Genomic DNA, 26,506 nt, shown 5'->3' with positions numbered 1-26,506 from the left:
CTTTATTTGTTGTTAAGTGTTGCTGATAAGAATTTAAAAAGCTTTTCTGACAGAAAGTTGTTTAATCTCCTTACTTATCCCACTCGTAAGAGTATTTTACTTAGATGGATCTCCAATAAACCCCCGACAGTGTTCGAGTGGCATAAAGTAATATTAGATTTTCTTTCATTGGAATATGTTACTTACTGGTCGAAAGATAAAATGGATGTGTTTTATCAGATATGGACTCCTTTCTTTAAGTATGTAGGCCCACCTTTTTACAAAACCTTGAAAGATTAACATGAACATTGGTTGTTGTTTTTTTTGTTTTGTTTATGTTGGTATGTACTTGTGGACTGTATCTGTGGTCATTGTCCTGTTTGTTTTATTGTTTTGCTATGTTTAAATAAAGCATTAAAAAAAAAGAAAATAACCGATCGTTTCGCTAGATAAGACCCTTCTTCCTCGGCTGGGATCATTTAGAGCCCTTTGAAGCTGCATTTTGGAAGTTCAAACTCGGGGGCACCATAGAAGTCCATTTTAAGGAGAGAAATCCTGAAATGTTTTCCTCAAAACATTTCATAATTTCCTTACGACTGAAGAAAGAAAGACATGAACATCTTGGATGACAAGGGGGTGGGTACATTATCTGTCAATTTTTGTTCGGAAAGTGAACTACTCCTTTAAAGCAGCTTTTGCCCTAGGTGCACTTGTGCAGTAGCTTTGCTGATAGGTTTCTTGAAGCATCTTGGAGACATTGCCACAGTTTTTTCTAGATTTAGTTTGTCTTAGTTTGTTGTTTCTTCATGTGATTCCAGACAGACTGGATGATGATGAGACCAGATCTCTGTGTGGAGCAGTCAGACTCCTTTGGCAAACATTACATATTATTACAATTAATGGCAAAATGGATGTAAACTGATATTTCCTACTGACACACTACATGAAAAGATAGAAATAACAGACTTAAAACCATTTCCGCTGGTGAAAATACTAGTGTTCTAATAATTAGTAGCCTATGTGAGAAAACGGTATTGAATCCTACAGCTGCTGTTGACCAATCAAAATCAAGTATTCCAGAATAATATTTAAATACAATAACAACGATTTATAAAATAGGTCTACTATTAACAGATATTGCCAGAAATGATGGTCCATGTTATTGTCAGGGCATGATAACCTCACAAAATCACTGTATGTAAGATTAATCACGCCCTTATACGGAAATAATCGCACTGGCTGTGTGTTTTATAACCGTTCAGTAAATTCAAATTGTTTTCCGAGAAGAAACGAACGTTAAAGCATCCAAACCTGCATCTGACGCGTTATACTCGACCGCTCCATTAGTACAGCGCGCGTGTTTCAAAATCTACCGAGTCCCCTAACAAGACAGCACTCTAGGCGCGTTTAGAATCCTCCAAAATAGTGGCCGGGTAGGCCGCGCGTCGCGTTTTGAAACACATCCGCTGTGTGCTATGGATGGGAATGTATCCCAGCATGCTTGACAGTCAGCGACATGAACAGGGAAGGATGATGAAGCTAAGATGGCAGCGCTACTAGGGGTGCTGTCTTTACGGGGTCAAGAAAAACAGCAGGAACAAACGCAAAGCACGGACGTCAGTTCGTGCGTTTGATTTATTTCACTTGAGACAGTTGGATCGCCTGCAATCGAGGAAATAACGGTTGGTTTTTGACCGAGGCGAAGGAAGGGAAGCGTATTTCGCAGTTGCAGCAGAGCGGCTAACCGTAAACGTCGTTTTAATTGGAGATAACGTTAACTCGGATGTAATTCGCCGGGCGTTTTTGCGGTTTGCGGAGCGGATTTATGGGGTGTGCTTCGGACTTTTAGCTCTGTTGACTGTCATTGTAATCTAATATATGCGTTGTTCCCCTAAACGATGATGTGTGCTGCTGCGGCAGCGGGTGCCGGTGGCAGCGGGATTCCGTCCTCCTCATCCCACTCCATGGGGCTCGGTGTCAGGGTCATTCCCGGAGCTGGAAACGATTTCGCATCGATCGGATCAGGGATGGGCTCCTGTCCCGTTGTGGGGGCCCGCTCGGATTGTCGGAGCCGCTACCAGCTTCTTCTCTCAGGGCGAGCACTGGCGGAGCGGTACCGGAGGATTTACACCACCGCGATCAACGACAAAGAGCAGGGGCTAAACCTCGGCAGGTGGGTCTGATTTACCGGCTCGGTTCCGGGTGACGAACCGGCCTTGATGGCGTGCGGCTGGACGTGTTTGTAAACAAAACCCATTTGAGCTCATTTGAGCCCAAACAGCAGTAGCAGTTAGCATGCGGCTAACTTCCTTAGCGAGATCGCATTAGCGAGCGCAGCTAAAACGCTCGTTTCATCTCCTGCCGATCGATGGAGATGCTCAGTTTGTGTTGATTTTGATTCGTGAACGTTTAAACTCTGCTGTCACGGTTAACAGTGTAGTTCGGAGACATCGTGCACAACTAAATCAATAGCTAAAGCTGTTAAGCAGCTGTTTAGGCTTATAACATAACGTTAACAGTTAGTGTTGTGCTAATAGGACGTGGCTGAATGAGTTTGATGCGCAGGATGTAACTTAACTGGCTTCAAATACAGTGCATAGACAATATGTTATGCAAAAACCTTCCACATTAAATTAGTGTACATTTAAGACTAGCGAAACGTTGTCATGCTTGTGAGACGTCTTATACTTTCAGTTCAGGTTGTAGATATTGCATGTTCATGGAGGTTGTTATTCATAACCAGATACTTGATTTACATAACTGTGGCTTATTCAACGATATTACACGTTGTGTCTTATATATTCAAAGCAGCAGGCGTGTGTCTCGTTGAGGTGAAGGGCTGGGCTCTGTTTTGCCTGACGTCACCCTGCTGTAGAGAGAAACACACACTCACACACACAAGCTCTTTGACGTGTTTTACCTCACATCAGTCTCTTATTAGTTATCAAACTGTACAAATCATTATTGTTTCTGCTCATATATTCATACTTTGACCTTTGCTTAATCCATAAATTGTGTCGCAGTTAACAACAAAATGAAATGAAAGTAAAAATGAAAGCACTTTACATTTCTAGGCTTTAGCAAGTGAAACTAGCAAATGAAGTACAGCATATTTGTGACCCTGGACTAAAAAAAAACAGTCATAAGAGTCAATTTTGAAAATGTATAACCTTTCCGTTGATGCATGGTTTGTTAGGATAGGACCATATTTGGCAGAGATACAACTATTTGAAAATCTGAGGGTGCAAAAAAATCTAAATATTGAGAAAATCGCCTTTAAAATTGTTCAGATCAAGTTCTTAGCAATGCATATTACTAATTAAAAGTGAAGTTTTGATATTTATGGGTAGGGAATTTACAAAATATGTTCTTGGAACATGATCTTTACTTAATATCCTAATGATTTTTTGGCATAAAAGAAAAATAGATAATTATGACCCATACAATGTATGTTTGGCTTTTGCTACAAATATACTTTGTGCTACTTAGGACTCAGATTTAATAAATAAAGAATACTAAGTTTAGATTCTCGATCTCTCCAAATTGATTTTATTTAAATGAAATTTATGAATAATAATACTTTCACAATTTGAGTAGAGGTCAATAAAAATAATCTAGTATATATTTTTCCAAAATATATGAGAGTAACAGCTGTCATAATTTTGTAATTTTATTTAGTATATAATATTATCAACTATTTTTATAACTATATTATTATTAATTTTTTTTTTGTTTGTTTGTTTACTGGTGTTTATGATGATAATGTGCTTACAAGAATATATGTGACCCTGGACCACAAAACCAGTCTTAAGTAACACAGATATATTTGTAGAAATAGCAAAAAACATTGTATGTGTCAAAATTATTCTTGTATGCCAAAAATCATTAGGATATTAAATAAAGATCATGTTCCATGAAGATATTTTGTAAATTTCTTACCGTAAATATATAAAAAACTTAATTTTTGATTAATATATGCATTGCTAAGAACTTCATTTGGACAACTTTAAAGGGGATTTTCTCAATATTTTTTCTAACAGTTGTATCTCGGCCAGATATTGTCCTATCCTAACAAACCATACATCAGTGGAAAGCCTATTTATTCATGATGTATAAATCTCAATTTAAAAAATTGACCCTTATGACTGGTTTTGTGGTCCAGGGTCACATTTGTGATGATGCATTTTTAAAGGTATGTTGCAAATTATATTAGAAATGCAAAATGAAAATGAAGTGTCCATATCCTTTTCCCATTCAAAATTCTGGGAAGCAATGAAAGTGATTTTCCTTAAGTTTTAGTAGTCATATACTAGCAGCTTAGCAGATATTAAAAATAATGCATGTTTATGTTTAACTCCATTGCAGATTAGTAGATTTTGATTAAATGAAAAAATCAAACTCATTAAACATACAATATTATTACTGTTATTATTATTTAGATATGCCAGATTGCTTTTAATGTATATTAAATTTACTTAAAAAATCATATGGTTCATAATTAAACTTACACACACATACAACTCCAGTCATTAATAAGCACAGAATGACTAGAGGTCAACAATTTTTAAGATATTTGAGGTTAACAATAGATCAATCAAAAATAATGCTGTATGTTATGTTGTCACTGACTTCTCTATGCAAAAATGATCAAAAAAATCATACAAATGGTGTTTAGAATAATGCACATGATGAAGAGCCGCAAAATGCATGTCTCAAAATGACCGCGTTTTCTTTTCCTCATTCCAGTCTCAGGGAAGTAGGAAGTTGAAAACAGTTTTCCTTGAGGTCTAATGCTCCTTTTAAACCAACGGTTTGCTAATGTACACTTACACCATCCACTCATGACGTCACCAGCGTTGATAGCATGCAAAGTGCGCTGAACCATCGAACGCCCCTCCCAACCTTCAGGCTCTTCATCACAAGCAGCCTCTGTGCTTTCACTTTCACAGCTACTGTTGTTCCATTGTTTACTGCTCTACACAAGCTCTAACACTTCAACACTAGTCCTACATAAGGTTCTACATAATAGCAGATTCAGATGGCTCTCTGGATGAAAATAAAACTATGATCGCCCGCTGCAGGAGCGCTTTCCTTGTATTAGGATTTGGGCTGTTTGCAGTTTCTCATGTTAGACAAACAGTGTCATTTTACGGTGTGCAAGCAAATTTAAACCAATGTGCTTTATTGCAAAGGTGTTAACATGGCAGCGCTCAAATTTTGGAACGGAGTGCCTTTAAGATATTACTGCTCTTAAAATCTTTGCTTATTAAAAATGCATGTTAAAACCACACATTACAGGGAAGGACTACATGTGCTGACCTATTAAGATATCTGTGATTGTCAGACCGTTGGACTTTTTAGTAGTATATTGACTTAGTACTAATACTTGAATTATAAAAAACACATGGTGAAATTGAAAACACCAAAAATGTTAGTAGTACTGTCAGCCTCAGATGCCCATAATTCACTAAGTGCCTGATTCATATTGCGCACTGAACTGCCAACCATTATCCAAAAATTGGCAGATCGAAAATGATTGACTACTTTATTTCTTTCTATCGAATTGCAAAGTCCACCAGAGAACAAAGTCGTGTTTGTGAGGTATTGGATTGACGCACTGGATGTTTTTTTTTTAGACTAATGCTGCTGTTCAGTTTCCATCTCTGAAGAGCATATAAAACCCAGAATTAACTGTTAAATCAGTTTTCATATGGTAGACAACCTCCTCTTATTTAAAAGGATAATTCACCCAAAAATGAAAATTGGGTAAATTAAACTCATTAAACGAATACCATCGGAGTTATATTAAAAAATGTCCTGGCTCTTCCAAGCTCTATAATGGCAGTGAATGGGTGTTGAAATTTTGAAGTACAATAAAGTGCATCCATCCATCATAAAAAGTGCTCCACTCGGCTCCAAGGGGTTAATAAAGGCCTTCTAAAGAGAATCGATGTGTTTGTGCAAGAAAAAAGCCCTTTTGGCTCATATTGAAATCCTCCATCAGAAATTATGGTTTAGAAAGTTTTCAATATGGATATTTTTCTTTTTATGATGGATGGATGCACTTTATTGGATTTCAAAATCTCATCAGCCATTCGCTGCCATTATAAAGCTTGGATAAGCCAGGACATTTTTTAATATAGCTCAGATTTTATTCGCCTGTAAGAAGAAAGTCATATACACCTAGGATGGCTTGAGGGTGAGTAAATTATGGGGTAATTGCCATTTTTGGGTGAATTGTACCTTTAAATTGACAGTTATTGGACAGAATAACTTGCAGCGTTGGATTAAAACTTAATGGTCTTTGTATGTTATCTACATAGACCTTTAAATAAAATATAAAATTGTAGCAGAAAATCGCTGCTTTAAATGTTTGTTCATTTTGATCAGTTTCTCAGGAAATAAGACTCACTTAATTTTGCCTCTCAATGTGTCTCTTGATTTAAGAATGTTTAGACATTTTCATTAAAAACAAGACAAAAATACTGAGGAACAGAATCACTTTTTGTGATCAGAAGGAACAATAAAATTATTAGCATACTCATTGTTTTTTTGTAAAATGGATTAAAAGGTAGAGGAAATCTGAAGTGTTCTTAATGCAGCTCACTGTCTGCTCCTTAAAGGGACAGTTCACCCAAAAATGAAAATGGTCATTAATCACTCCTCTTCATGTCATTCCATACCCATAAGACATTTGTTCATTGTCAGAACACAAATTAAGATATTTTTGATGAAATCTGAGAGCTTTTGACCCTGCGTAGACAGTAACGCAACTCCCACTTCCCACAAATTTTTTTTCGAAGAAGAACAAAGGCGTGAGGCGAGTAATTAATGACAGAATTTTCGTTTTTAGGTGAACTATGCCTTTAAGCATTTACATAACTTCCTTTAATTAATTCTTTAGACTTAAAAAGGCCTTCATGATTTAAATTCACCTTCAGAAAACCTGTGCAAATCATGTGATTTGTTTTCATTGGTAGATGACACTGCAAAACCAGATCTAACATGTGTCATTCTTCTCCAGGGGGAAGAAAGCTTTGAGCAAGAAGAAGCTAAAAAGGCGGCAAAAAGTCAAATCAAAAGTGAAAACAAGAACAAAGGTAAGATTATGAATCTGTCTTTGAATACTGTAGTCTTCAGTGCTGCACATTTTCTGCCTTGTCCAGACGGTGAAGTTATATGGTTTAAAAGCCATTTTTGGTAGCATCATTTCCATACACGGAATCGGATTTTGAAGAAGTGTCTTTTCAAAGGGTTCATAGTCTTTCACAGTGCATAAAGATGCATGTCTTTCAAGAACTGTAGAACTTATTCTTATCAATACATCATTTTTTTTAACATCAGATGCTGAAGTAGAGGTTTCAGTTTAAATCTTTAGTGGGTTTTTTCTTTGGCCATTTTGTTCAGTGTTCACAATAACTACACTCTAAAAATGCTGGGTTAAAAACAACCCAAATTGGGTTGTTTGGCAACCCAGTGCTGGGTAAATATTGGACAGAACACATGCTGGGTTACTTTGACCCAGCTGGTTGGGTTAAATGTTTTTACGAAACACGCTGGGTTTTATTTAAGTCAATTGTTGTTTAAAAATGATTACATTGCGGGCTTAAAATGGGATGGAAATTGAAAATCACACTCAGAATTATAGAGGCATCAGCAATAATCAAAAGACGAACGTTTATTATTAAGCAAGAACACTCATGGACAAAAGTATAAGACAAATTCAATTTATTTGGATGAATACAGCATCATTTACAATATTACACACATTTAAATGTCCCATATTGTCAAAACTAAAATGTCCTGGCTATTGTCATGATAAGGTCTAGGGGCTATGTAACTACCATGTAAGTTTCAAAACATTCAATCCACAGTAAAATGCACACAGCCTGCATGAAGTTGCTGTGCCTTTTTACGAGCCGCTGTGACTTCCGTAAAAATGCGACGTCTGAACTACTCAGTCACCACCCCGAGCACCAACCACCATCCCACCCTCCTTTTGACAATCGCGTCCATGCCACGTAGCTTACTGCATTTAGTGTTAGACAAAAACAAACATTAATTCACCATTCTAAAACATCCAGTTGAGTATCACCAAGCCACAGCAGGCTACAGCATACATGACCCTAATTATCTGTGGTTGGCTCATTCAGAAAACAACAGGCCAATCAGAAGAGAGGCTCATGAATATTAATTAGACAGGCCAAAATTGACCTGTTTTTGGCAGCTCCTAAGAGAGCTGTAAAAATATATTGAGATGGTTTTTGACGCTTCTACCGCAAATATTCTTAAAGGTCCACTGAAGTGCCTTGAAACACGCATCATTATTCTATGTGGTGACATAATTTTAACTGAAACAGGAAAACAGGGTGGAACGTATCACGCAGCCCTGTCCACTTTTTTAAAATAGCCAATAGCGTTTCATTTAGAGCCGTTGAGCTCGGTAAAGCCGCTTTTGTACGCTTATGATAGCCACAGTCTAATAGATTACCTCCTAGATTCAGTATGAAACTCTTACTAAAACAGAATAGTGATCATAATAATGCAGAGGCTGTGTTGTTTAATACATGCAGACTCACGCATATGATCTGCTCCGTGCTATCGCGTCTCTGGACCAGACTGTGCATGCTGCCGCGGTTCGCGTGACACAACGTGAAACCAGACCTCATTTGCCCCAATGGAAAGCGTTTACACTATCTGAATCGTTCCCTATCGCCTACATTGTGCACTACATGCCATTCATCATACAGAAAACACTAACACTGTGATCAAGTGACCGATCTCAGCCGTAGCTTCAACGTCTATTTATAGTGTAGGGGGCGGGACGCTACGGATTCTACAGAGCATTTGATTGGACGGAACGTTTGATGAGAAGCTGAAGTGCAGGGTGATGTCATCAAAATCGTTGATTTATATTGGCTGAAGTGAGAGACTAAGTTTTGAATGGTCTTATCTTGTAAATGCAAATTTTGTCGTTGCTTTGAAGCACACTAGCTTATAGATAACCTTAAGGCTAACATATTCATATTAAAAGCCAACTTTAAGTTTGATTTCATGGGAACTTTAAGGACATCAACAACAACTAAAATAAACATGCATAAAGGTGTACAGTGTGACCTTTAAACTTATTAACAAGCATTTTAGAAATAAAAAAATGCAATATTTAAAAGCAGCATTTTAATTTAAGTGTATTCAGTCGTTCTCTGTAATCACTTTTCACCGAAATAATGCTAATTTTCTTATGCCAGTGTGTCGCCAAAATCTGAACCGGTGTTGAACCTTGTGTTTAACTCATAGCTGAAAGATGCCGTGACTGACTCCATAACCTGCCCATAAACAAACACTACACAGATTAGAGAACATATTTTAACGTTATAATGTATCAGTTTACTGTATGTTATATAAGGCAAAAGGCATTTCCATCATGTAAAACGACCGCTGCTGAAGCAGCTGACTGACATCTCATCCTTGTATGTTGTGTTGCATAAAATAATATAATTTACAGCACAGTAAAGACTTTATAGATGAATTAAAATGTATACAAACCTTTATTTTGCGCCGCATCAGTTGCACTGATAACCGGTCTCTCCTGTTAAGGACTCAAAAAGCCTGCACTCTTGAGTGTAACTCAGCAGCTAGGTTGTTTCGTTAGAGACAGGCTGAACTCTACTGGGTGGAAGAAAATAACCCAGTATTAAAAATGACCCAACAGATTAGTTACAAAAAAAACTACCTGGCATCTGTGTAAAAAATTATTAAAAATATCCCAATAAAATGACTTAACAAGCTGAACTCAGGATTTAGGTAAAAACATTTGAATCTGCCTTTTTTTAGAGTGCAGATAGAGTGCAGAAAAACTACCCAGCACCTGGGTAAAAATATTAGAAAACAACCCAATAAATTGACCCAATGGGCTGAACCCAGCATTTTTTAGAGTGCACATATGTATACATATTTCTACATACATATTTTCCTGCTTGGAAACTGCTTTAGTCGTCACAGTTGAGAAGATACCAGTAAACACTGACACACATGGCGGAGAATGCGGGAGTGGCGGGGTCACGATTGGCTGTTGCTTGGCGACCCATGTGTTGCATGTTGCCATGGCAACAGCTTCCTCCATCTCCTGCACCGAGTGCACCTATGGTGTGGCTGGCAGCAGGGTTTGTCTCGTTACGTCTGCAGCGTTTACCAGCGCTCAGAGACCCAAAATGTCTTCTGTTGGAGATTGTGTATTGTCTTGCCATTCCCCAAAGCATGTGTGGGGGTTAATGCCTGATTGTGTTTGGATATCCTTTCCCAGGCACTCTGTTTTCCCCAGTGGATGTGAGTGCTTCACATGCAGGGGTAAAAGAGAATAATGCGATTGTAGATATGCAGTCATAATCCTCCACCCTAAAACCCTGCTGGCTAAGGAGAAAAGAGCTCACTTATATATTACTCTTTCTCTGCCACAGCCTCCTTAAAAGGAGCTCCTTGCCTTTGTTTGCTCACAAACAGATGGGTGGTGTTTCTTCAGCAGGGAGGTGCTCGTCTTGAAGACGTTCTGCTGAAATGTCATGTTCAAGCGCTTCGGTTTGCTTTGTTTGATGGATCAGAACGTGTCTTCATAAGTTCACTGCCCTGCTGCTTGGATTTCTCTCTTGACCTGTGATGTTATGTAATACCAGACAGCTTTGTGCTACTGATGACTAAGACTGGGCGATATAGATAAAAAGTGAAATTTATTTCGCTTCTATTTAAGTGTATATATATTTGATGTTCATGTGTTTGCTTTGAAGTGCCTTCAAAAAGGCAGATTTATTTCTTTTTCAAAGGAGTCTTTGTATTTCTGCGTGCCCTAAGAACTAACTTGTTGATCAAACATCTGTACTCCTTGCATTAAACATTTTGAAATACTGTAAAAATCTAGTTTTCAGCACTGTTTCTTTTTCATTATTTCACTTATGTGAGTATAACAATTAATACTATGGATGTAACGGGATTATCAACAGTGTTGGGGGTATCGCATTACAAGTAACGCAAGTTACATAATAATATTACTTTTTCCAAGTAACTAGTAAAGTGACACATTACTTTTTAATTGACAAGAAAATATCTGAGTTACTTTTTCCCCCCATTTGTTGAGATATTATTAAAAGCTCTCCTGTCCCCATGTTGAGAGAAATTATGAGTAAGATGTTACTTTAGTTCTAGAATAAATGTGAACATGCATTAATTCATCTCACTCACTAAAAAAAAACAGATACAGTATTCCTCAAAATGAATAAAAACAGTCAGATTCAATGCAAACCTGCAATAATTAAATGTTAAATAGTACAAATATCCTTTATGTATTTAATCCCCTTTTATTAACTGATGTCTTTGCTGCCAACCTTTGATCCAATTCACCCATACTAATAAGCAAAAATTACTCAAAATAATCTAACATTTGTTATCCTTTTTTGTTTTTGATTGCTGAAGAGTTGACATTTTTTCTTCTGTGGTCTACTGTACAGATGTGAATTTACTTTCTCTAAGCCTGAAGCTTTTGGTGTGAAAAGGCTTTTACATTTGCCAAAAATAGAACTTTTTATATTGAAACAAACAAGCAAGCCCTGCCCAGATTTAAAAAGTAACGCAAAAGTAACGTAACACATTACTTTCCATAAAAAGTAACTAAGTAACGTAATAAGTTACATTTTTAGGGAGTAACTCCATATTGTAATGCATTACTTTCAACAGTAACTTTCCCCAACACTGATTATCAATATCGTGGTATCGCGATAGCAAAACCGTCTCGATATCATCGTAGTCGCATGATAACATAACATAAAAGGTTTTAAAGTTGTGTTTTGGGCCATTATGGCAAACGAGCTAAAATTGAAAGCATAATGTGGCTTAATCCTTTCATCAAGCCTCTTTTCGCAGCATGTTTCAAAGCGAAGCGCGCACTTCGTTCAGGCGATCAGCTCATGATCCAGTGTTTTCTGTGCTATAGAACGGCTCAGTTCAACTTATTGCATGTGCTGTGAGTTTAACGCCTGTTTGGTAATGCTACGGGCACTAGATATGCTTTATTTTCGCAGCAGATGATTACAGCATTTCACTTTTTCAGCCTACCTTTTTGAGTACACAGATGAAGAACTAACCACCTTTTCAATGTGATTACATAATGGTTGAAGTCACAGAGCTTGTCCAAGACAAGCATTTGTGCTTAAAAGGTCAATTCAATCAATTTTATTATTATTATTATTTTTAAATGACCAGTTGTTTCACTAGATAAGGCCCTTATTCCTTGACTGGGATGGTTTAGAGCCCTCTGAAGCTGTATTGAAACTCCAATTTAGACCTTCAACCTTTTGATCCCCATTGGAGTCCACTATATGGAGAAAAATCCTGGAATGTTTTTCTCAAAAACCTTAATTTTTTTTCAACTGAAGAAAGAAAGGCATGAGCTAATCCGTTAATTTTATGTGATCACATGATGAAAATATTATGAATACTCAATAAATCATCCCTAAATTTAACACATAATCGCAAAGAAATGGAACTACTGCGATAATCATTTTATTGACTTTTTTTAGTCTTTTTATGAAACTTATTTTGTAACATTGGCTTGTAGCATGGGTGATGATCTTAAATCTAGCTATTCTCATTTTACCAGCGTTTCTTGTAAGCTGGTATTATTTACCTTTGACCCTTCAGGCGACAGTGATGGGACTTGTGGGTAAATTGTGTATAGTATGACTCATGTACTCTTGTACAGACAACTGACTTTCTTATACAACCTTCAAGCCCCTCAGTGTTTTATTTAGCTGAGTTCTTGTGCCACGGTTTGTCACTTGCTACAGCAAGACACCAATTGTTGGCTGCAGACGGGAATAGCTGATACAGTGCAGGTTTAATTTACACATCACTGTGTGACCGCGGTGTGTTGCCATCTATGATTGATATTACCACAGAGCACATTAGGTTTGGTGCTAAAGATGTTGAATCTCAAACACCACAGAGCTGCAATTTACAATGTAAAGAAACGGCTTACAGTGTGTTTGAAGAGCGTTTATCAAAGTGCATCAATTTTCTTTCTTCATGATGTGTTCATTTGAAACATCCCTTCTTGTATCAGGCTGATATACTAGTCTTTATTTTCCATTCGTTGGCTATTGGTTTTGTATGTGTTCTCTAATTGTGCATCTACAAAGGAACATCTCCTTTCCTTGCCTTGCCCAATTATGGTTTTGGTAAAGGTTGTTCTAAGTGCTTGTTATGTCCATTGGTTGCTTTCTCAGTTTGTGGCTGAATGTGTTGTTATTGAATGAACTGAAATGTCAGTGGGAAAACAGCAGAAGTCCTCTTTGTTGAGCACAATATTTCTATAGGTGCGCTCTAAACATACTGGATTAAAAACAAGCATTTTTGGGTTATTTGGCAATCCAGCGCTGAGTAAATATTGGACAGAACATATGCTGGGTTATTTTGACCCAGTTTGTTGGGTTTTATACATTAACCCATTTGCTGGGTCAGTCGACCTGATATGGAAGGTTTTATATTTTAAATGAAAAACAGGAGCCGCAGCAGCAGCCACTGGGAATCTGTGGAAAGAAAACTGGTATCAGTAAATGATAATCTTATTGAAAAGTTACGTCAAAATCAGCTTCACCTCGTGCCATCTCGTCTATCTGACATTTAAGTTTCAGTTTCAACCCGTCAAACATATAACAATGAAGTTGCGTCATGTTTCAGTCCTGGTCATGCATTCGTTTGATAAGAGGTGAAACTTGGTGGCGACAATGTGACGTTGACTTTGGGTGTAGATCCAGTGTAGTCTAGCATTCCAAGCAGATGTTAGCTGGGACGTACATGTAAACAAAAAAGATGAAACGTGAGACTACAATCGTTTTTCTCTTTATACAATTTGACAGGAATACAATGTAATACAAACCTAATTTTATTCGGGTAGTTTCCCATCAGTCAAGTTTTCTCTCAGAACAAAACACAGAAGGATCTTTGACAAATGTATCCAGTTTTAACTGGTTTAGCACAGACTATCCAACATTGGGTTACACTGACCCAGAACTTGGTAGGTTTGTGAGAGGGTTTGTCATTCGTATTGGCAGTAGTTTTGTCAAAAGTACTGACTTTGGTAGCAGTCGCTACAGGAATTTTTAAAAACATCCATTTCCCGATAACATTTGAGTGATGTTGAACAGCGGGAATGGACATTTTAAAAACTTCAGCACCGACTGGCACCGAAGTCGTACATTTGACAACACTAATTGACAGTAAAAATGACCCGGCATGTACCTGGGTAAAAATATTAAAAAAATGACCCAGCATTTTTTTGGAGTGTATAGTTTTCATGGCTGCTTTTTGAGGTTAGCATATTTTTGGCAAGTTTCAGTTCTATAAGCAGAACAGTGTACATTAGGGTTGGATTGAGTGTAGAGGTCTGCGCGGGACTGCTTTTCTAGTCCCGCTCCCGCCCGCTCCCGCGAGGTTTTATTCCGCACCCACCCGCTCCCGCTATATATTCACACTTTGTTCACCCGCTACCCGCTTAGAATAATTTTCTTCCCGACCCGACCGTTCCCGCTAAAATTAGTTCTCGTTTCCAGAATCTCACATTTAACCATCAGGAAACAATATCGAGTTTATAAAACTTTTTTTTCGCAGTACATCTATTATATTTCCATGTTCCACTGTTAAGACGTATATTACAGCCCTGTATTTCACCCCGTCATAGATCAAATGCGGGCTACAATTATATTTTATACATTCAATGGTGATAAAAAAGTGCACGCAGTAGGCAGTAGCTTGTCACAACACCAGCAAAAATAATCAACATGACTGTGAAATAGTAAGGAGATATTTTAATAATTTATTTATAAACTATTGTGTTTTCTGAGTTTTTAACGATCCTCCTCATCCATCTCCTCATTGGACGCACCTTTAGAGAGAAATTCATCTTTACGGATTAGCTGCATAATAAAAGAGTTTTTGTTTTCGATCTGTTTTATTTCGTTAAGTACTAATTTAAAGCTTTCTGTATATATTTATCATGTCTGACAAAAACAACGGTTAAATAGTTTACACTGAAAAAAAAATGTAAGTGATCGGGCTTGAGCCTAAATGCATTTTAGCTTCCACTCTCCGCACAGACATGCGCCAAATAGCGCACATTTATATATTATTATTTATATCTATATATGTAGCCAATTCGTGATTTGAGAAGTCAAATTCAAGCACAGTCAACTCCGCTTGGTCGTTACTTTAAGAAACAAAAAGCTTACGTTTAACGAACAAAAAATGCTCCAAACGCTTTTTTCTAAATTAACTTAATAAAAAAGAAACAAAATTATAATCACTTTTCCATTACATACAAAACTGAACTGTTTTAATTGCCGTAGTAGTATAAATTGTTTTGGCAAAGCGGAAAAAAGACGGGTTTGGGTCAGGAGTTAACAACCACACGGATTGCGAAAAATCAGTCAGCATAACTTTATGAAGATTTTGGCACTCCAAACGTGGCTTTGCGCTCTGGAGTAACGCTGATAAACATTTGCCCACAGAAAAACACCATCAGTACCCCATTTCCGCGCCTATGAGACCTTGCCAATAAAATGCATGACGCAGAAAGCACTGGTCCATGAGTGCATAACAGTTATCAGCGCAGGCTGTTGCCGACAGGTGCTCGATAAAAATGAGTAAAGCTCAGATTTGCTGTTCAGAAAATACGTCGGGAACGGGATATTGTTACCGCCCGCTCCCGTTCAAATTACACCGGAGTTACCGACCGCAACCGCTTTTATTTGGAAATTTATTCCCGCGTCGCAAGAATTCTGGTCGGGTCCCGCGGTTCCCGCGGGAGAGCCGCGGGAATGCAGACCTCTAATTGAGTGTATAAATTTCTTGATTTTAATTGATTCTTATTTTTTGAAAGCTTGATTGCATTAAGCGTTGTTACTTTTGGCATGAAGCAAAGTTTTTTTCTTTTAAATTCTGTCAGTGTTATTATAAAATGAAACAATTATTGTTTTGGTGCTGTTTAAAATAATGTGACAGATCACTGTAGAACCCTCAGTTCAAGCAGCATGTGAACAGATCATCTTTATCTTTTTACTACTAGTTATAGCACAAAATAAACATAAATGAACATCAGAAGGTATGTTGAAAGAAACAGTTAGGGCCCTATGATTTCTGTGATGCAGAAAATGTCTCATTTGAACTGATCAAAACTAGGTTGGAGCACTTAAGGGCAAGTCTGTGTAGATTAAGCTGTGTTTTGAGCCTCCGCTGCCTCTATATATGAGTACATGAACACATAAACATAATCTCTAGAACTGTTTGAAAAGTCCCTTCATGCACATTTTACCGTTTTTTGTGAGAAAAACTATTTTCATATCATATACGCAGAAACTTAAAGGTCTTCACCACATCCTGTCAAAATAAGAGTTTGTGAAAAACTGACAAATATATTCCTTAATGTAATGATAGTACTTCTACTAATAGTAATATTATTATTCAAACATTATTTTCTAATGAATATTTACCAGAAATAATTATTTACCAGAATTTATTTACCAGAAAAATGTAAATACACAACACACACAGAACAAAAAGTTTTAGACTAATAAAATCATAAATTAGAGATTTTTTCTTAATTAAATTTGAATGAAACCACTAAAATAGAATACAAAAAAGTATTGAAAAACACAGAATTTGATATAAAAAAACTAATTTGTCAAACAAAAAAACCCCTCAAAATTATTTTATAGGCCCTGAAAATTTAATTTTTTTAACCTTTTATTAAATTCAATTAAATAAAATGTATTTTTGGTTTGGGTTTTAGGCTAAATGAATGATTTTGATGTTTCTGTAAATAATTCATATTGGTGCCACAAAGTTAATACAATTAAATAAAAAAAAATGTTTAAAATAAGTTTAAAAAAAAGTAATTTTCAGTTTTCGACCACACATTTAATTCTGAATTTGGTTAAAATGTGTGTGTGTATATATATATATATATATATATATAAGTATAATTTTATTTGCCATGCTGTTGTAGATTTGCTCTGTCACTGTACTCAACTTCTGGAAACTGGCATCATTGATATAGTTTGAATTTTAGAGGCAGAGTTTTTTTTTTTTTTTTTCTGGGGCTCCTCAATACTTAAACGACTAATACAATAAAAACAGGAGGCAGAGCAGTCTGTGTTTACTAAATGTAAATCTTTTTCCTCATTGAAGCTATACATGATTTACTTCAGTGAGCTTCATATTGATTTTACTGCCAAAGTGGGGCATTGCGAATCCGGGACGGTGAATTGCAGAGCAAAGTCAGAGGCAGTCGTGTAGTCTATCATGTCTCTTCCATCAGCAACCGCACCGCTGACTGACGAGGACAAGAGTTCAGAAGCTAAGAGACATCCTCCCCAAATCAAAAGCTGATTTGGAGTCAGTTAGTTGGGTAACACCTTAACCAAGCTGTTGATTCTTTGCAGCAATGATAGCAAATCACAGGAAGTGTACTGAGCTGCTAGGCATGGATCAGATGTGTGGCTTCCTAATGACTTCAGATGTCTGACGTCGCTGTGCCAAACACAGGGGGGTAGATTTCTCTGTGGTGTCCGCCTAAAAATGAATGACCTTCCCTGCATTACATCATCCTCTTATTATGGGCAGGTAGACAAATAAGAAGACAAATGGATGAGTTGAGACTGTCAGGGGATGGTTTGATGAAGGAGACAATGAAACTTTAGATACATTGTAGGGCTGGTCAATATGACGGTGCAACAGTGCAACGGTTGACTTTTTTCTTACTAAAATTAATTACTTTTTATACTATGGTGGATTTATCCATGTGGTTATTAGTGGGTAGGACTGCTTTGTGTTACTTACAGGTGGCATATGAAGAAACATCAACATGGGTGTTATTTAGATTCAAAATACAGATTAAATTACATTGTCTGTGACAAATTGCCGCATTGAAATAAAATTGCGGTAACGTGTGTGTATATAGAGTATTTTACAATGTATCTCATTAGGATTAAGTCTGAACTGGCCAACCCGATCTCATGCCAATTCGTACATATTTTACAAGGTGGTTAATTTGCACGAATTTGTATGACCTTACTCGTACCACCTTACCCCTACGGATTCATATGATATTTGCAAAATCATGTGTATTGAGTTCCCCAATTCGTATGAATTTGTACGATTTTAGCCACCTCGTAAAAAATGTACGAACTGGTTGTGAGATAGCTTTGAGCTGTCTGGTTTATAATATTATTTTCATTTTTATTATTGCTATAATGACTTATATTTAAAAAATTTTTTTTTTTAAATATTTTAAAAAGAAAAAAATGTTTTGTAAAAAAATATATATTTTTACAAATGAAATTATATTTTTATTTATTTTTAATGTTTTTACAGTATTTAAAATATTTAATTTATAAGCCTGTGGTCATGCACCCCACCCCAAAAAACTTAAAAAAAAAAAAAAAAAACTTTTAATATTGGCCCAATCAGTTTTATTTTATCCCAAATCCCCTCCCCCCCTGTTTTCAAGTGTTTATTTTTCTGAACTCTGTTTTTTTCTGTTTTTTTTTTAATCTTCCTTTGTTTATTCAATTCTAAAAAATGTGTCAATACAAATATTTATCAATAAAAATAATTAATTGTTTTTTTTTTTTGGTGTGGATTTTTTTTTTCATAATTTAATTTAACTGTAATAATCAAGAAAATGTGGAATTGAGTTAATAAAATGTTAACTGAATAATTTTTTTAAATTTTTTTTTACAATAATGGGCATTATAATAATAATAATAATAATAATTATTATTATTATTATTATTATTATTTTAGAGCTTCTGTTTTGTCTTTTAATTTTTCTGGATTCTGTTTCTTTCTGTTTTAATTTTTTTGGATCTCCTTGTATTTATTAAAGTATAAAAAATGTGTCAGTACAAATATTTATCAATAAAAATTATCTATTGATTTTTTTTGGTTGTGTATTGTGTTTTAATGATTTAATTTAACTGTAATAATCAAGAAAATGTTGAATTGAGTTAATAGAATGTTAACTCAATGTATTGCTTTTTTTTTTTTACAATAATGGGCACTATAAAATGTTTTTTTATTTATTTATAGAATGTCTGTGTTGTCTTTTAATTTTTCTAGATTTGATACACATTAACTAAAATACTGAAAGCGTGAAAGGCATGAAACATTAACTATATAATATTTTTTAATCAAATGAAAGCGACCCTGCACCACAAAACCAGTCATTAGGTTCAATCATCTGAATAAATAAGCTTTCCATTGATGTATAGTTTGTTATGATGGGACAATATTTGGCCAAGATACAACTATTAGAAAATCTGTAATCAGGGGGTGCAAAGAAAAAAAAAAAAATCTGAGGAATTTGCCATTTAAAGTTGTTCAAATGAAGTTCTTAGCAATGCATATTACTAATCAAAACTTAATTTTTTATTTATCTATGGTCGGAAATTTTCTGTGTGTACATGATCTTGACTTAATATCCTAACGATTTTTGGCATAAAAGAAAAATCGTTCATTTTGACCCATACAATGTATTTTTGCCAATTGCTACAAATATACCTTTGGCTAATATGATGATGAATGTGTGTTTCTATGTTTTATTTTGAATATATGTAGACCTACAAACAGTTGCACATCTAGTTGCCTTAGAAAAATCGATGAAGTACAATGTTCCCCAAGGCTTGTAGTACTACACACATCATAACCTACTGTCTCTAATCACAGTCTGTCTCCCTCCATCCCTCCCCTAATTCTGTATTTGTTTTTATCATCTGACAGACAGAGACTCTGGATGGGGCCTTTCCAGTGCCTGACATCAAACTCCACAGCAACCCCTCTGCGTTCAACGTCTACTGTAATGTACGGCACTGCGTGCTGGACTGGCAGCAGAAGGAGGCCGCTTTGGCCCTGGCCTCCCGCAACTCTGTGCAGAGCGGCGACTCAGACAGCGAGGAGGAGGAGGAGTACCGCGAACCCGCCGTCAAACTGCCCAAGGTCAGTCGACGACATTGTGTATATGAAAGCCCAGTCATGAGATTAAGTTCTATCGTTCATGATTTAGCTTGAATCAACTTTTTTGTTTTGTTATTTTTGCCTTTTGTAATTCTTATGATAACTGCAGTGCTATATTATGAGAATATTACTTCAGTGCTGTTAATCATATTTGAGATTCCTGTGTCTGGTAATGATACCAAACATGAAAATCTGACCTTTTCCGTGTTTAAGTGCTATAAACGGGTCTCTGGTGCATCTACGAACCAAGAAAACATACAAAGGACAACCTAGTAACTTTATTTTGCTAAGCCTTTCTCTGCAAGCATGTGAAAACATGAGCCCCCTTAATCTGCAAGTTTCCACCTACGACGCCGCCGTTCTGTTTTTGCAAGCGACAACGGTGTACCAGTTCTTACACCATGGCAGAAGTTCAAGCAAAGCATGCTAACTGTTCTGTCATTGGCTGCACAGACGAGCACACAACACTATTTAAAGTCCCACGCTCAGAGGACAAGAGAGCAGTGGATTTATTGATTTATTTACTGTATATTACGCTGCTGCAACACAGATTTAATATAAACATGCAATTTCTTTCCCAGCTGTTTACCTTCACATACATAACCTACTGTTTTTGTAACTCGTGTGTTTTTAACATAAACTTGTGTGTGTTTGAGAGTTTAAGCGCAATAAGAGATGAAAGAGAACTTGGTTTAGTACTCACATGCTGTGGGTATGCTTTAATGCATGATTTTAGCACGATAGGCATAATAATCAAAACCAAGCAGATGTTTTTTTTTTGATAGAATATCTGACTGAGATATGAGCTGTAAAGGCACAGCACTATTTTGGAAACAGGGGCGGGGAGCAGCAGCTCATTTGCATATAAGAGACATGCACGAAAACAGCGTGTTTTTGCTTTCACTCAAAATAGGCATTTTTAAAATGATATAATAAATCATCTGTGTGATATTTTGAACTGAAACTTTACAAACACATTCTGGGGACACCTGAGACTTATGTTACATCTTGTAAAAAGGGGCATAATAGGTCACCTTCAACAGTTGGTTGTTAGATCTAACAGAACATTACATCTAATTTTTAAGTAGGATATCATAAACTGGCATTCCCAGATTTCCCTGTGCAACATTTGATAGCATTTCATGTGGTTTCTTTGTTACCTAAGCTTGTGGAAAGGCTACTTGTAATGAACTTTGATTCTTCATGTGACTTGCTCTTTTAGTATATGTTAAAAGTTAAGAAACATTTTAGTATTGTGCTTGGTTTTACTGATTCAGCAGAAAATGAGTGTTGGATTTACTGGATTTAAAATGTTTTGTTCAGTTATTTAATGGAATTATTTATTTTGAGTGTTTTGTATTTTATATCCCTGTAAAAGCAGCTGATTTTTTTTAATGTGCAGGTTTTGAAACCAATATCCTGAGAGTACAGCATGTTTCTTACTCTGCAGTGCGAGAATGGCCAAAGGGAGGCACTGCCATGTTATACCATCATCAATGTGCCATTTCCTCTTCACATCACAGCCAGATGTGGACGGGTGGCTGATTAATTCCAATCTCCACTTCAAAGATCTTGTGCGTAGGCTACAACCTAGAAGAAAATGTGCTTAGGGATAGGAAGGAAAAGGAATTAAATTAAAATCGCAAGGAATGTTTCTGGTTCTGATTTGACTTAACCTTTCTAGTTCCCTAGCGATTCAATATTTACAATGTTTAGCATTTTTAAACATTCAAAACATTGTTCTAACGATATAATAATAGTTGATAGTTGAACGTCTGTTATATCATGTTTGAACCTTGAGAGACATTACGCAGGATCATTTGTTATTTCTCTCGGACGTCCTATGGACAAAGCAGAAATTCTTTTTTAGATGACCTTGAAAGATGAACCAGGTCTCTTGCTATTATGGCCCAATACAGTGTCTTATAACAAGAAGGAAGCACTTTTAGGAACGAACTGTTTCCACAAAGAAACTTCCCAAAGATTCCTTCATTAAAAATCTCGGTTTATGTTCACAGTTGGAATGAAGACACTGAGGATTGCTACACAGCAAGATCAGTATCTTAACAACATTGAGATAAAAGAGGCATAGCCAAACTAACTTAACAAGCTCATATGATGTGTTCTACATGCTGGTGCTCACTGCTCACATAAACCCATTAGATGAAACGGCAACACCGTATTAAAAGTCTCTCAAAGTATACCACATATACTGTTCTTGGCACAACATTGTTGCTATAGTGATAGATTTTTCCACATCCAGTATATTCAGATACGGCTTTTCTGTTGGATGATGGTGGTTTTATACTGAATAAGCTACATGATTAATTTTTTTGTTTGTGTTGGAATAAGTATTACTTGACTGTGCTTGAAGAGTGAGAAAATAGAGTGCGACAGACAAGTTCTCTAAATAAAAAAGGTTGAACAATAACGTGAGCCTTTCAAGATCTATCATGAACTAAATGGTCCAGTGAAGTTAAATGGTTCTGCAAAAGCCAAAAGTCATGTTTAATTGTAGAATTCCCTCTTAAATACTACATTTCAAATCTTAAATACCCACAATTCTGAAGAGATATCTTACCATCAAAGTATATTGATTGATATACCAATCAGAGTAAAATAAAAATTAAAAAATGATCATGTCTGTGAAAATTCTTTTAGAATTAAGTCCATTTCTGTGACTGCTTATTAATGTTAGACATTAGACATTTTGAGTAAATCTAGAAAGTTATTATTGTTGTTTTTGCATTTTAAAGGGCACCTATTATGCCACTTTTACAAGATGTAATATACGTCTCAGGTTTCCCCAGAATGTCTCTGTGAAGTTTCAGCTCAAAATACCCCACAGATCATTTATTATATAATTTTGAACAGCTCGTGCATCAGATACTTTGCCAAAAAACATCTGTTTGGTTTTGATTATTATGTCTGTTGCTCTGAATTCATGTGTTTTAAAGCCATATCAGTTTAAACTTCTTATATAGAGTTTTCTAAGCGCACACATCCAACGCACGCACACAGAAAGCGACTGTCACACACGGCATGTGAGTACTACACTAAGTTGTCTTTCATGTCTTATTGCACTTAAACTGTCAAATACACACAACTTTGTTAAAAACACATACGTTAAAAAACACAGTCTGTTATATCTGTGAAGGCAAACGGCTGGGAAAGAAATCGCAAGAAATCAAAACGGCGGCGCCATGGGTGAAAGCGTGCAGATTAAGGGGCGGTAATATTATAATAAGATTCCCTTCCTACGTCACTAGAGTGAAATCTGAGTGGCTCATTTTTTTCACATGCTTGCAGAGAAATGCTTACTAAAACAAAGAGACTTGGTTGACCTTTTTCAAGTTTTATGGGTTGGTAAATGCATCTAGGGACCTGTTGATGGCACTTAAACACGAAAGAAGATCCGATTTTCATGATATGTCATCTTTAATATACATTTTATATGATTAATTTGCCTACTGTCTAGATAGTGGCATTGGCCACTAAAATGTAATTTCAGTCAATCTAGTGTGGATAAATGTTATATCACATCTATGGTCCTCTGCTCCTCAGATCATTGGCATTGGGCTCTGTGGAGTGTTTGAGCTCATCAAAGAGACTCGTTTCTCGCACCCGTCACTGTGCTTACGGAGCCTTCAGGCCCTCCTAGATATGCTCCAGGGACAACAACCGGAGAGCTTTCAGACCGAACCTCCAGACGTGCTGGGTGAGATACCTTCTCCTGTTCAAATATACTGATAACATGTATAAGTGAGTTTGTGTGTTTCAATTGTGACACCACTGTTGGCCCTGCAGAGTCTCTCTTTCATCTCCTGCTGGAGACCACCGTGCGGAGCACAGGAATGAATGACCCCACCGGTCAGACACTCACGGCGTTGTCCTGTGCCTGCCTCTTCAGCCTGGTAGTGGCCTGGGGAGACACTGGCAAAATCCTTCAGGCTGTTTCCGCCATCCTCACCAACAATGGCAGTCATGCATGCCAGACCATCCAGGTGAGTCAATGCTTTGAGATGTGCCTGTGTTTCCAAAATAACATTTCCTGAAAATGTACTCACCCCCATGTCATCTAAGATGCTCATGTCTTTCTGTCTTCAGTCGAAAAGAAATTGATGGAGAAGTTCACTTCCAAAACAAAAATTTACAGATAATTTACTTCCCCCCCTTGTCATCCAAGATGTTCATGTCTTTCTTTCTTCAGTCGTTAAGAAATTGTTTTTTTTTAAGGCCACCTTTTCAGGATTTATCTCCATATAGTGGACTTCTATGGTGCCCGCGAGTTTGACCTTCCAAAATCCAGTTTAAATGCAGCTTCAAAGTGCTCTAAATGATCCCAGCTGATGAAGAAGGGCTTTATCTAGCGGAATGATCAGTTATTTTCTCAAAGAATTGGCAATTTATATACTTTTTAATCTCAAATGCTTGTTTTGTCTAGCTCGGTATGAACTCCGGGTCAATGCAGTTAGGGTATGTCGAAAAACTCCCATCTCATTTTCTCCTTCAACTTCAAAATTGCCCTACATTGCTGCAGAAGTACCGACCCAGTGTTAACAAAGTGAACGTGCAAGGAGGGTCAAGTAAACAGCGATTTTGACTTGTCATAAACCGGAATACACAAAGTTCACGAGGGCTAGACAAGAAGAGCATTTGAGGTTAAAAAGTATATAAATTGCAATTTTTTTTAATAAAATAACTGATCGTTTCGCTAGACAAGGCCCTTCTTCCTCAGGTGGGATGGTTTGGAGCCCTTTGAAGCGGCATTTAATCTGTATTTTGGAAGTTCAAACTCACGGGCACCATAGAAGTCCATTCTATGGACAACATTTCTGAAAATTTTTCCTCAAAAAACATAATTTCTTTACGACTGAAGAAAGAAAACATGAACATCTTGGATGACAAGGGGGTGAGTAAATTATCTGCAAATTTTTGTTCTGGAAGTGAACTACTCCTTTAAGGTTTTTGTGTAAAAAATTCCTAGATTTTTCTCCATATAGTGGACTTCAATGGGGATCAACGGGTTGAAGGTCCAAATTGCAGTTTCAGTGCAGCTTCAAAGGGCTCTACACGATCCCAGCCGAGGAATAAGGGTCTTATCTTGTGAAGCGATCTATCATTTAAAAAAAAAAAAATACACATTTATATACTTTTTAACCACAAATACTCATCTTGCACTAGCTGTGCAATGTGTGTCCACGACTTCATACTTTACGTAATCATGTTGGAAAGGTCATGCGTCAGTAGTTCTTCACCATTTTCTCCTTCAACTTCAAAACCATCTGTTGTTTTACCTTTTTACAAAGGGCGTTTGATTTTCTTTGCATGTTCGCTTTGTAAACACTGGGTGGGTCATGCGTGACCTTTCCAATGTGACTACGTAATGCGTGAAGAAATGCGTATGCGTAGTTTTTAGATAAGACCCTTCTTCCACGGCTAGGATCATGTAGAGCCCTTTGAAGCTGCACTGAATCTGCAGTTTGGACCTTCAACCCGTTGGCCACCATTGAAGTCCACCATATGGAGAAAAATCCTAAAATCTTTTCCTCAAACACCTCTCTTTCTAAAGGATCCAAACTTTTATTTTTAACAAATGTCACTGATTACCTCAGTCTGATTTTGAACAGTTTAGTGGATTTCTTGCTTGCTAAGTGAGGTTGAGATTTTAGCCTGCATAAAAAGCCGCTGTTCATCTGAAGTCAGGATGACAGCACATTACCGCTCATCTCTCAGCATGCTATAGCCAGAACCGCAACTGCATGTAGAGGTCAACAATTGAATTGCCTGAAAATGTCAAATCCCTCCGATTTCCCGTCTTTGTTATATTACTCTGCCAGCGTAGAGTCCCTCAGCCAATTACTCCTCAGCCTTCTACCATCTGCTTGATATGCGTCTGTCATTTTTTTTGCTTATTTAAAGTGTTTTAATGCTTTCTGACAATATCACACACTGATTTGGACATCAGAGGAACTCAGAGTTCATTTGTTGTTACCAAGGTAACTACAACCTAATTGGAGCATGAGTAACTTGCAGGGCTTGTGTAAAGTGTGATATCTGAGCCATCGCTCTGTCAGTTTACAGTGCACACGTCCAACTTGAAGTGGTTCAGAATGGAACTAGAAAACAAGCAAATGCTGCCGTGTATATATTCTAATCAACTGCTCTCTCTTTTTTATTATGTGTATTTGTTTTGTATTCTGAGAAATCATTAATTTAAACCAAACAGCGAACTGTGAATATTTATTGCACTTTTACGACTTACAGATAAGCAATATTTAATCCTTTGAATTCATATTCACAAATATGACGTTACCTGGTAGTAAACATCAATATTTACTTAAAAAGCTACAGGGATTTCCATGAGCAAATCGCTGAATCATGGATTTGATTTGATTTATTGACATGGATAGTTTGAAATAAATTATGGAAATAATTAGAGAGCTGGCAGTGTATGACTTGAGTCAAAGTA

The 26,506-nt window shown here is 36.7% G+C and overlaps 1 protein-coding gene across 1 annotated transcript in view; it reads left to right on the top strand.

The window, feature by feature from the left end:
- The first annotated feature begins 1,515 nt into the window (after positions 1-1,515).
- LOC141301158 (E3 ubiquitin-protein ligase MYCBP2) overlaps positions 1,516-26,506 on the top strand; it is a 134,989-nt gene continuing 109,998 nt past the window's right edge. The window contains exons 1-5 of the mRNA XM_073831398.1: positions 1,516-2,152; positions 7,004-7,079; positions 19,801-20,016; positions 23,599-23,752; positions 23,842-24,038. Of these exons, the coding sequence (XP_073687499.1) occupies positions 1,878-2,152; positions 7,004-7,079; positions 19,801-20,016; positions 23,599-23,752; positions 23,842-24,038 (918 nt within the window). The 5' untranslated portion in view covers positions 1,516-1,877. The remainder of the gene's footprint in view (positions 2,153-7,003; positions 7,080-19,800; positions 20,017-23,598; positions 23,753-23,841; positions 24,039-26,506) is intronic.

Source organism: Garra rufa, chromosome 25 (genome assembly GCF_049309525.1).
Source record: "Garra rufa chromosome 25, GarRuf1.0, whole genome shotgun sequence".
Taxonomy (NCBI): domain Eukaryota; kingdom Metazoa; phylum Chordata; class Actinopteri; order Cypriniformes; family Cyprinidae; genus Garra; species Garra rufa.
This window is presented reverse-complemented; position numbering and strand designations above follow the sequence as displayed.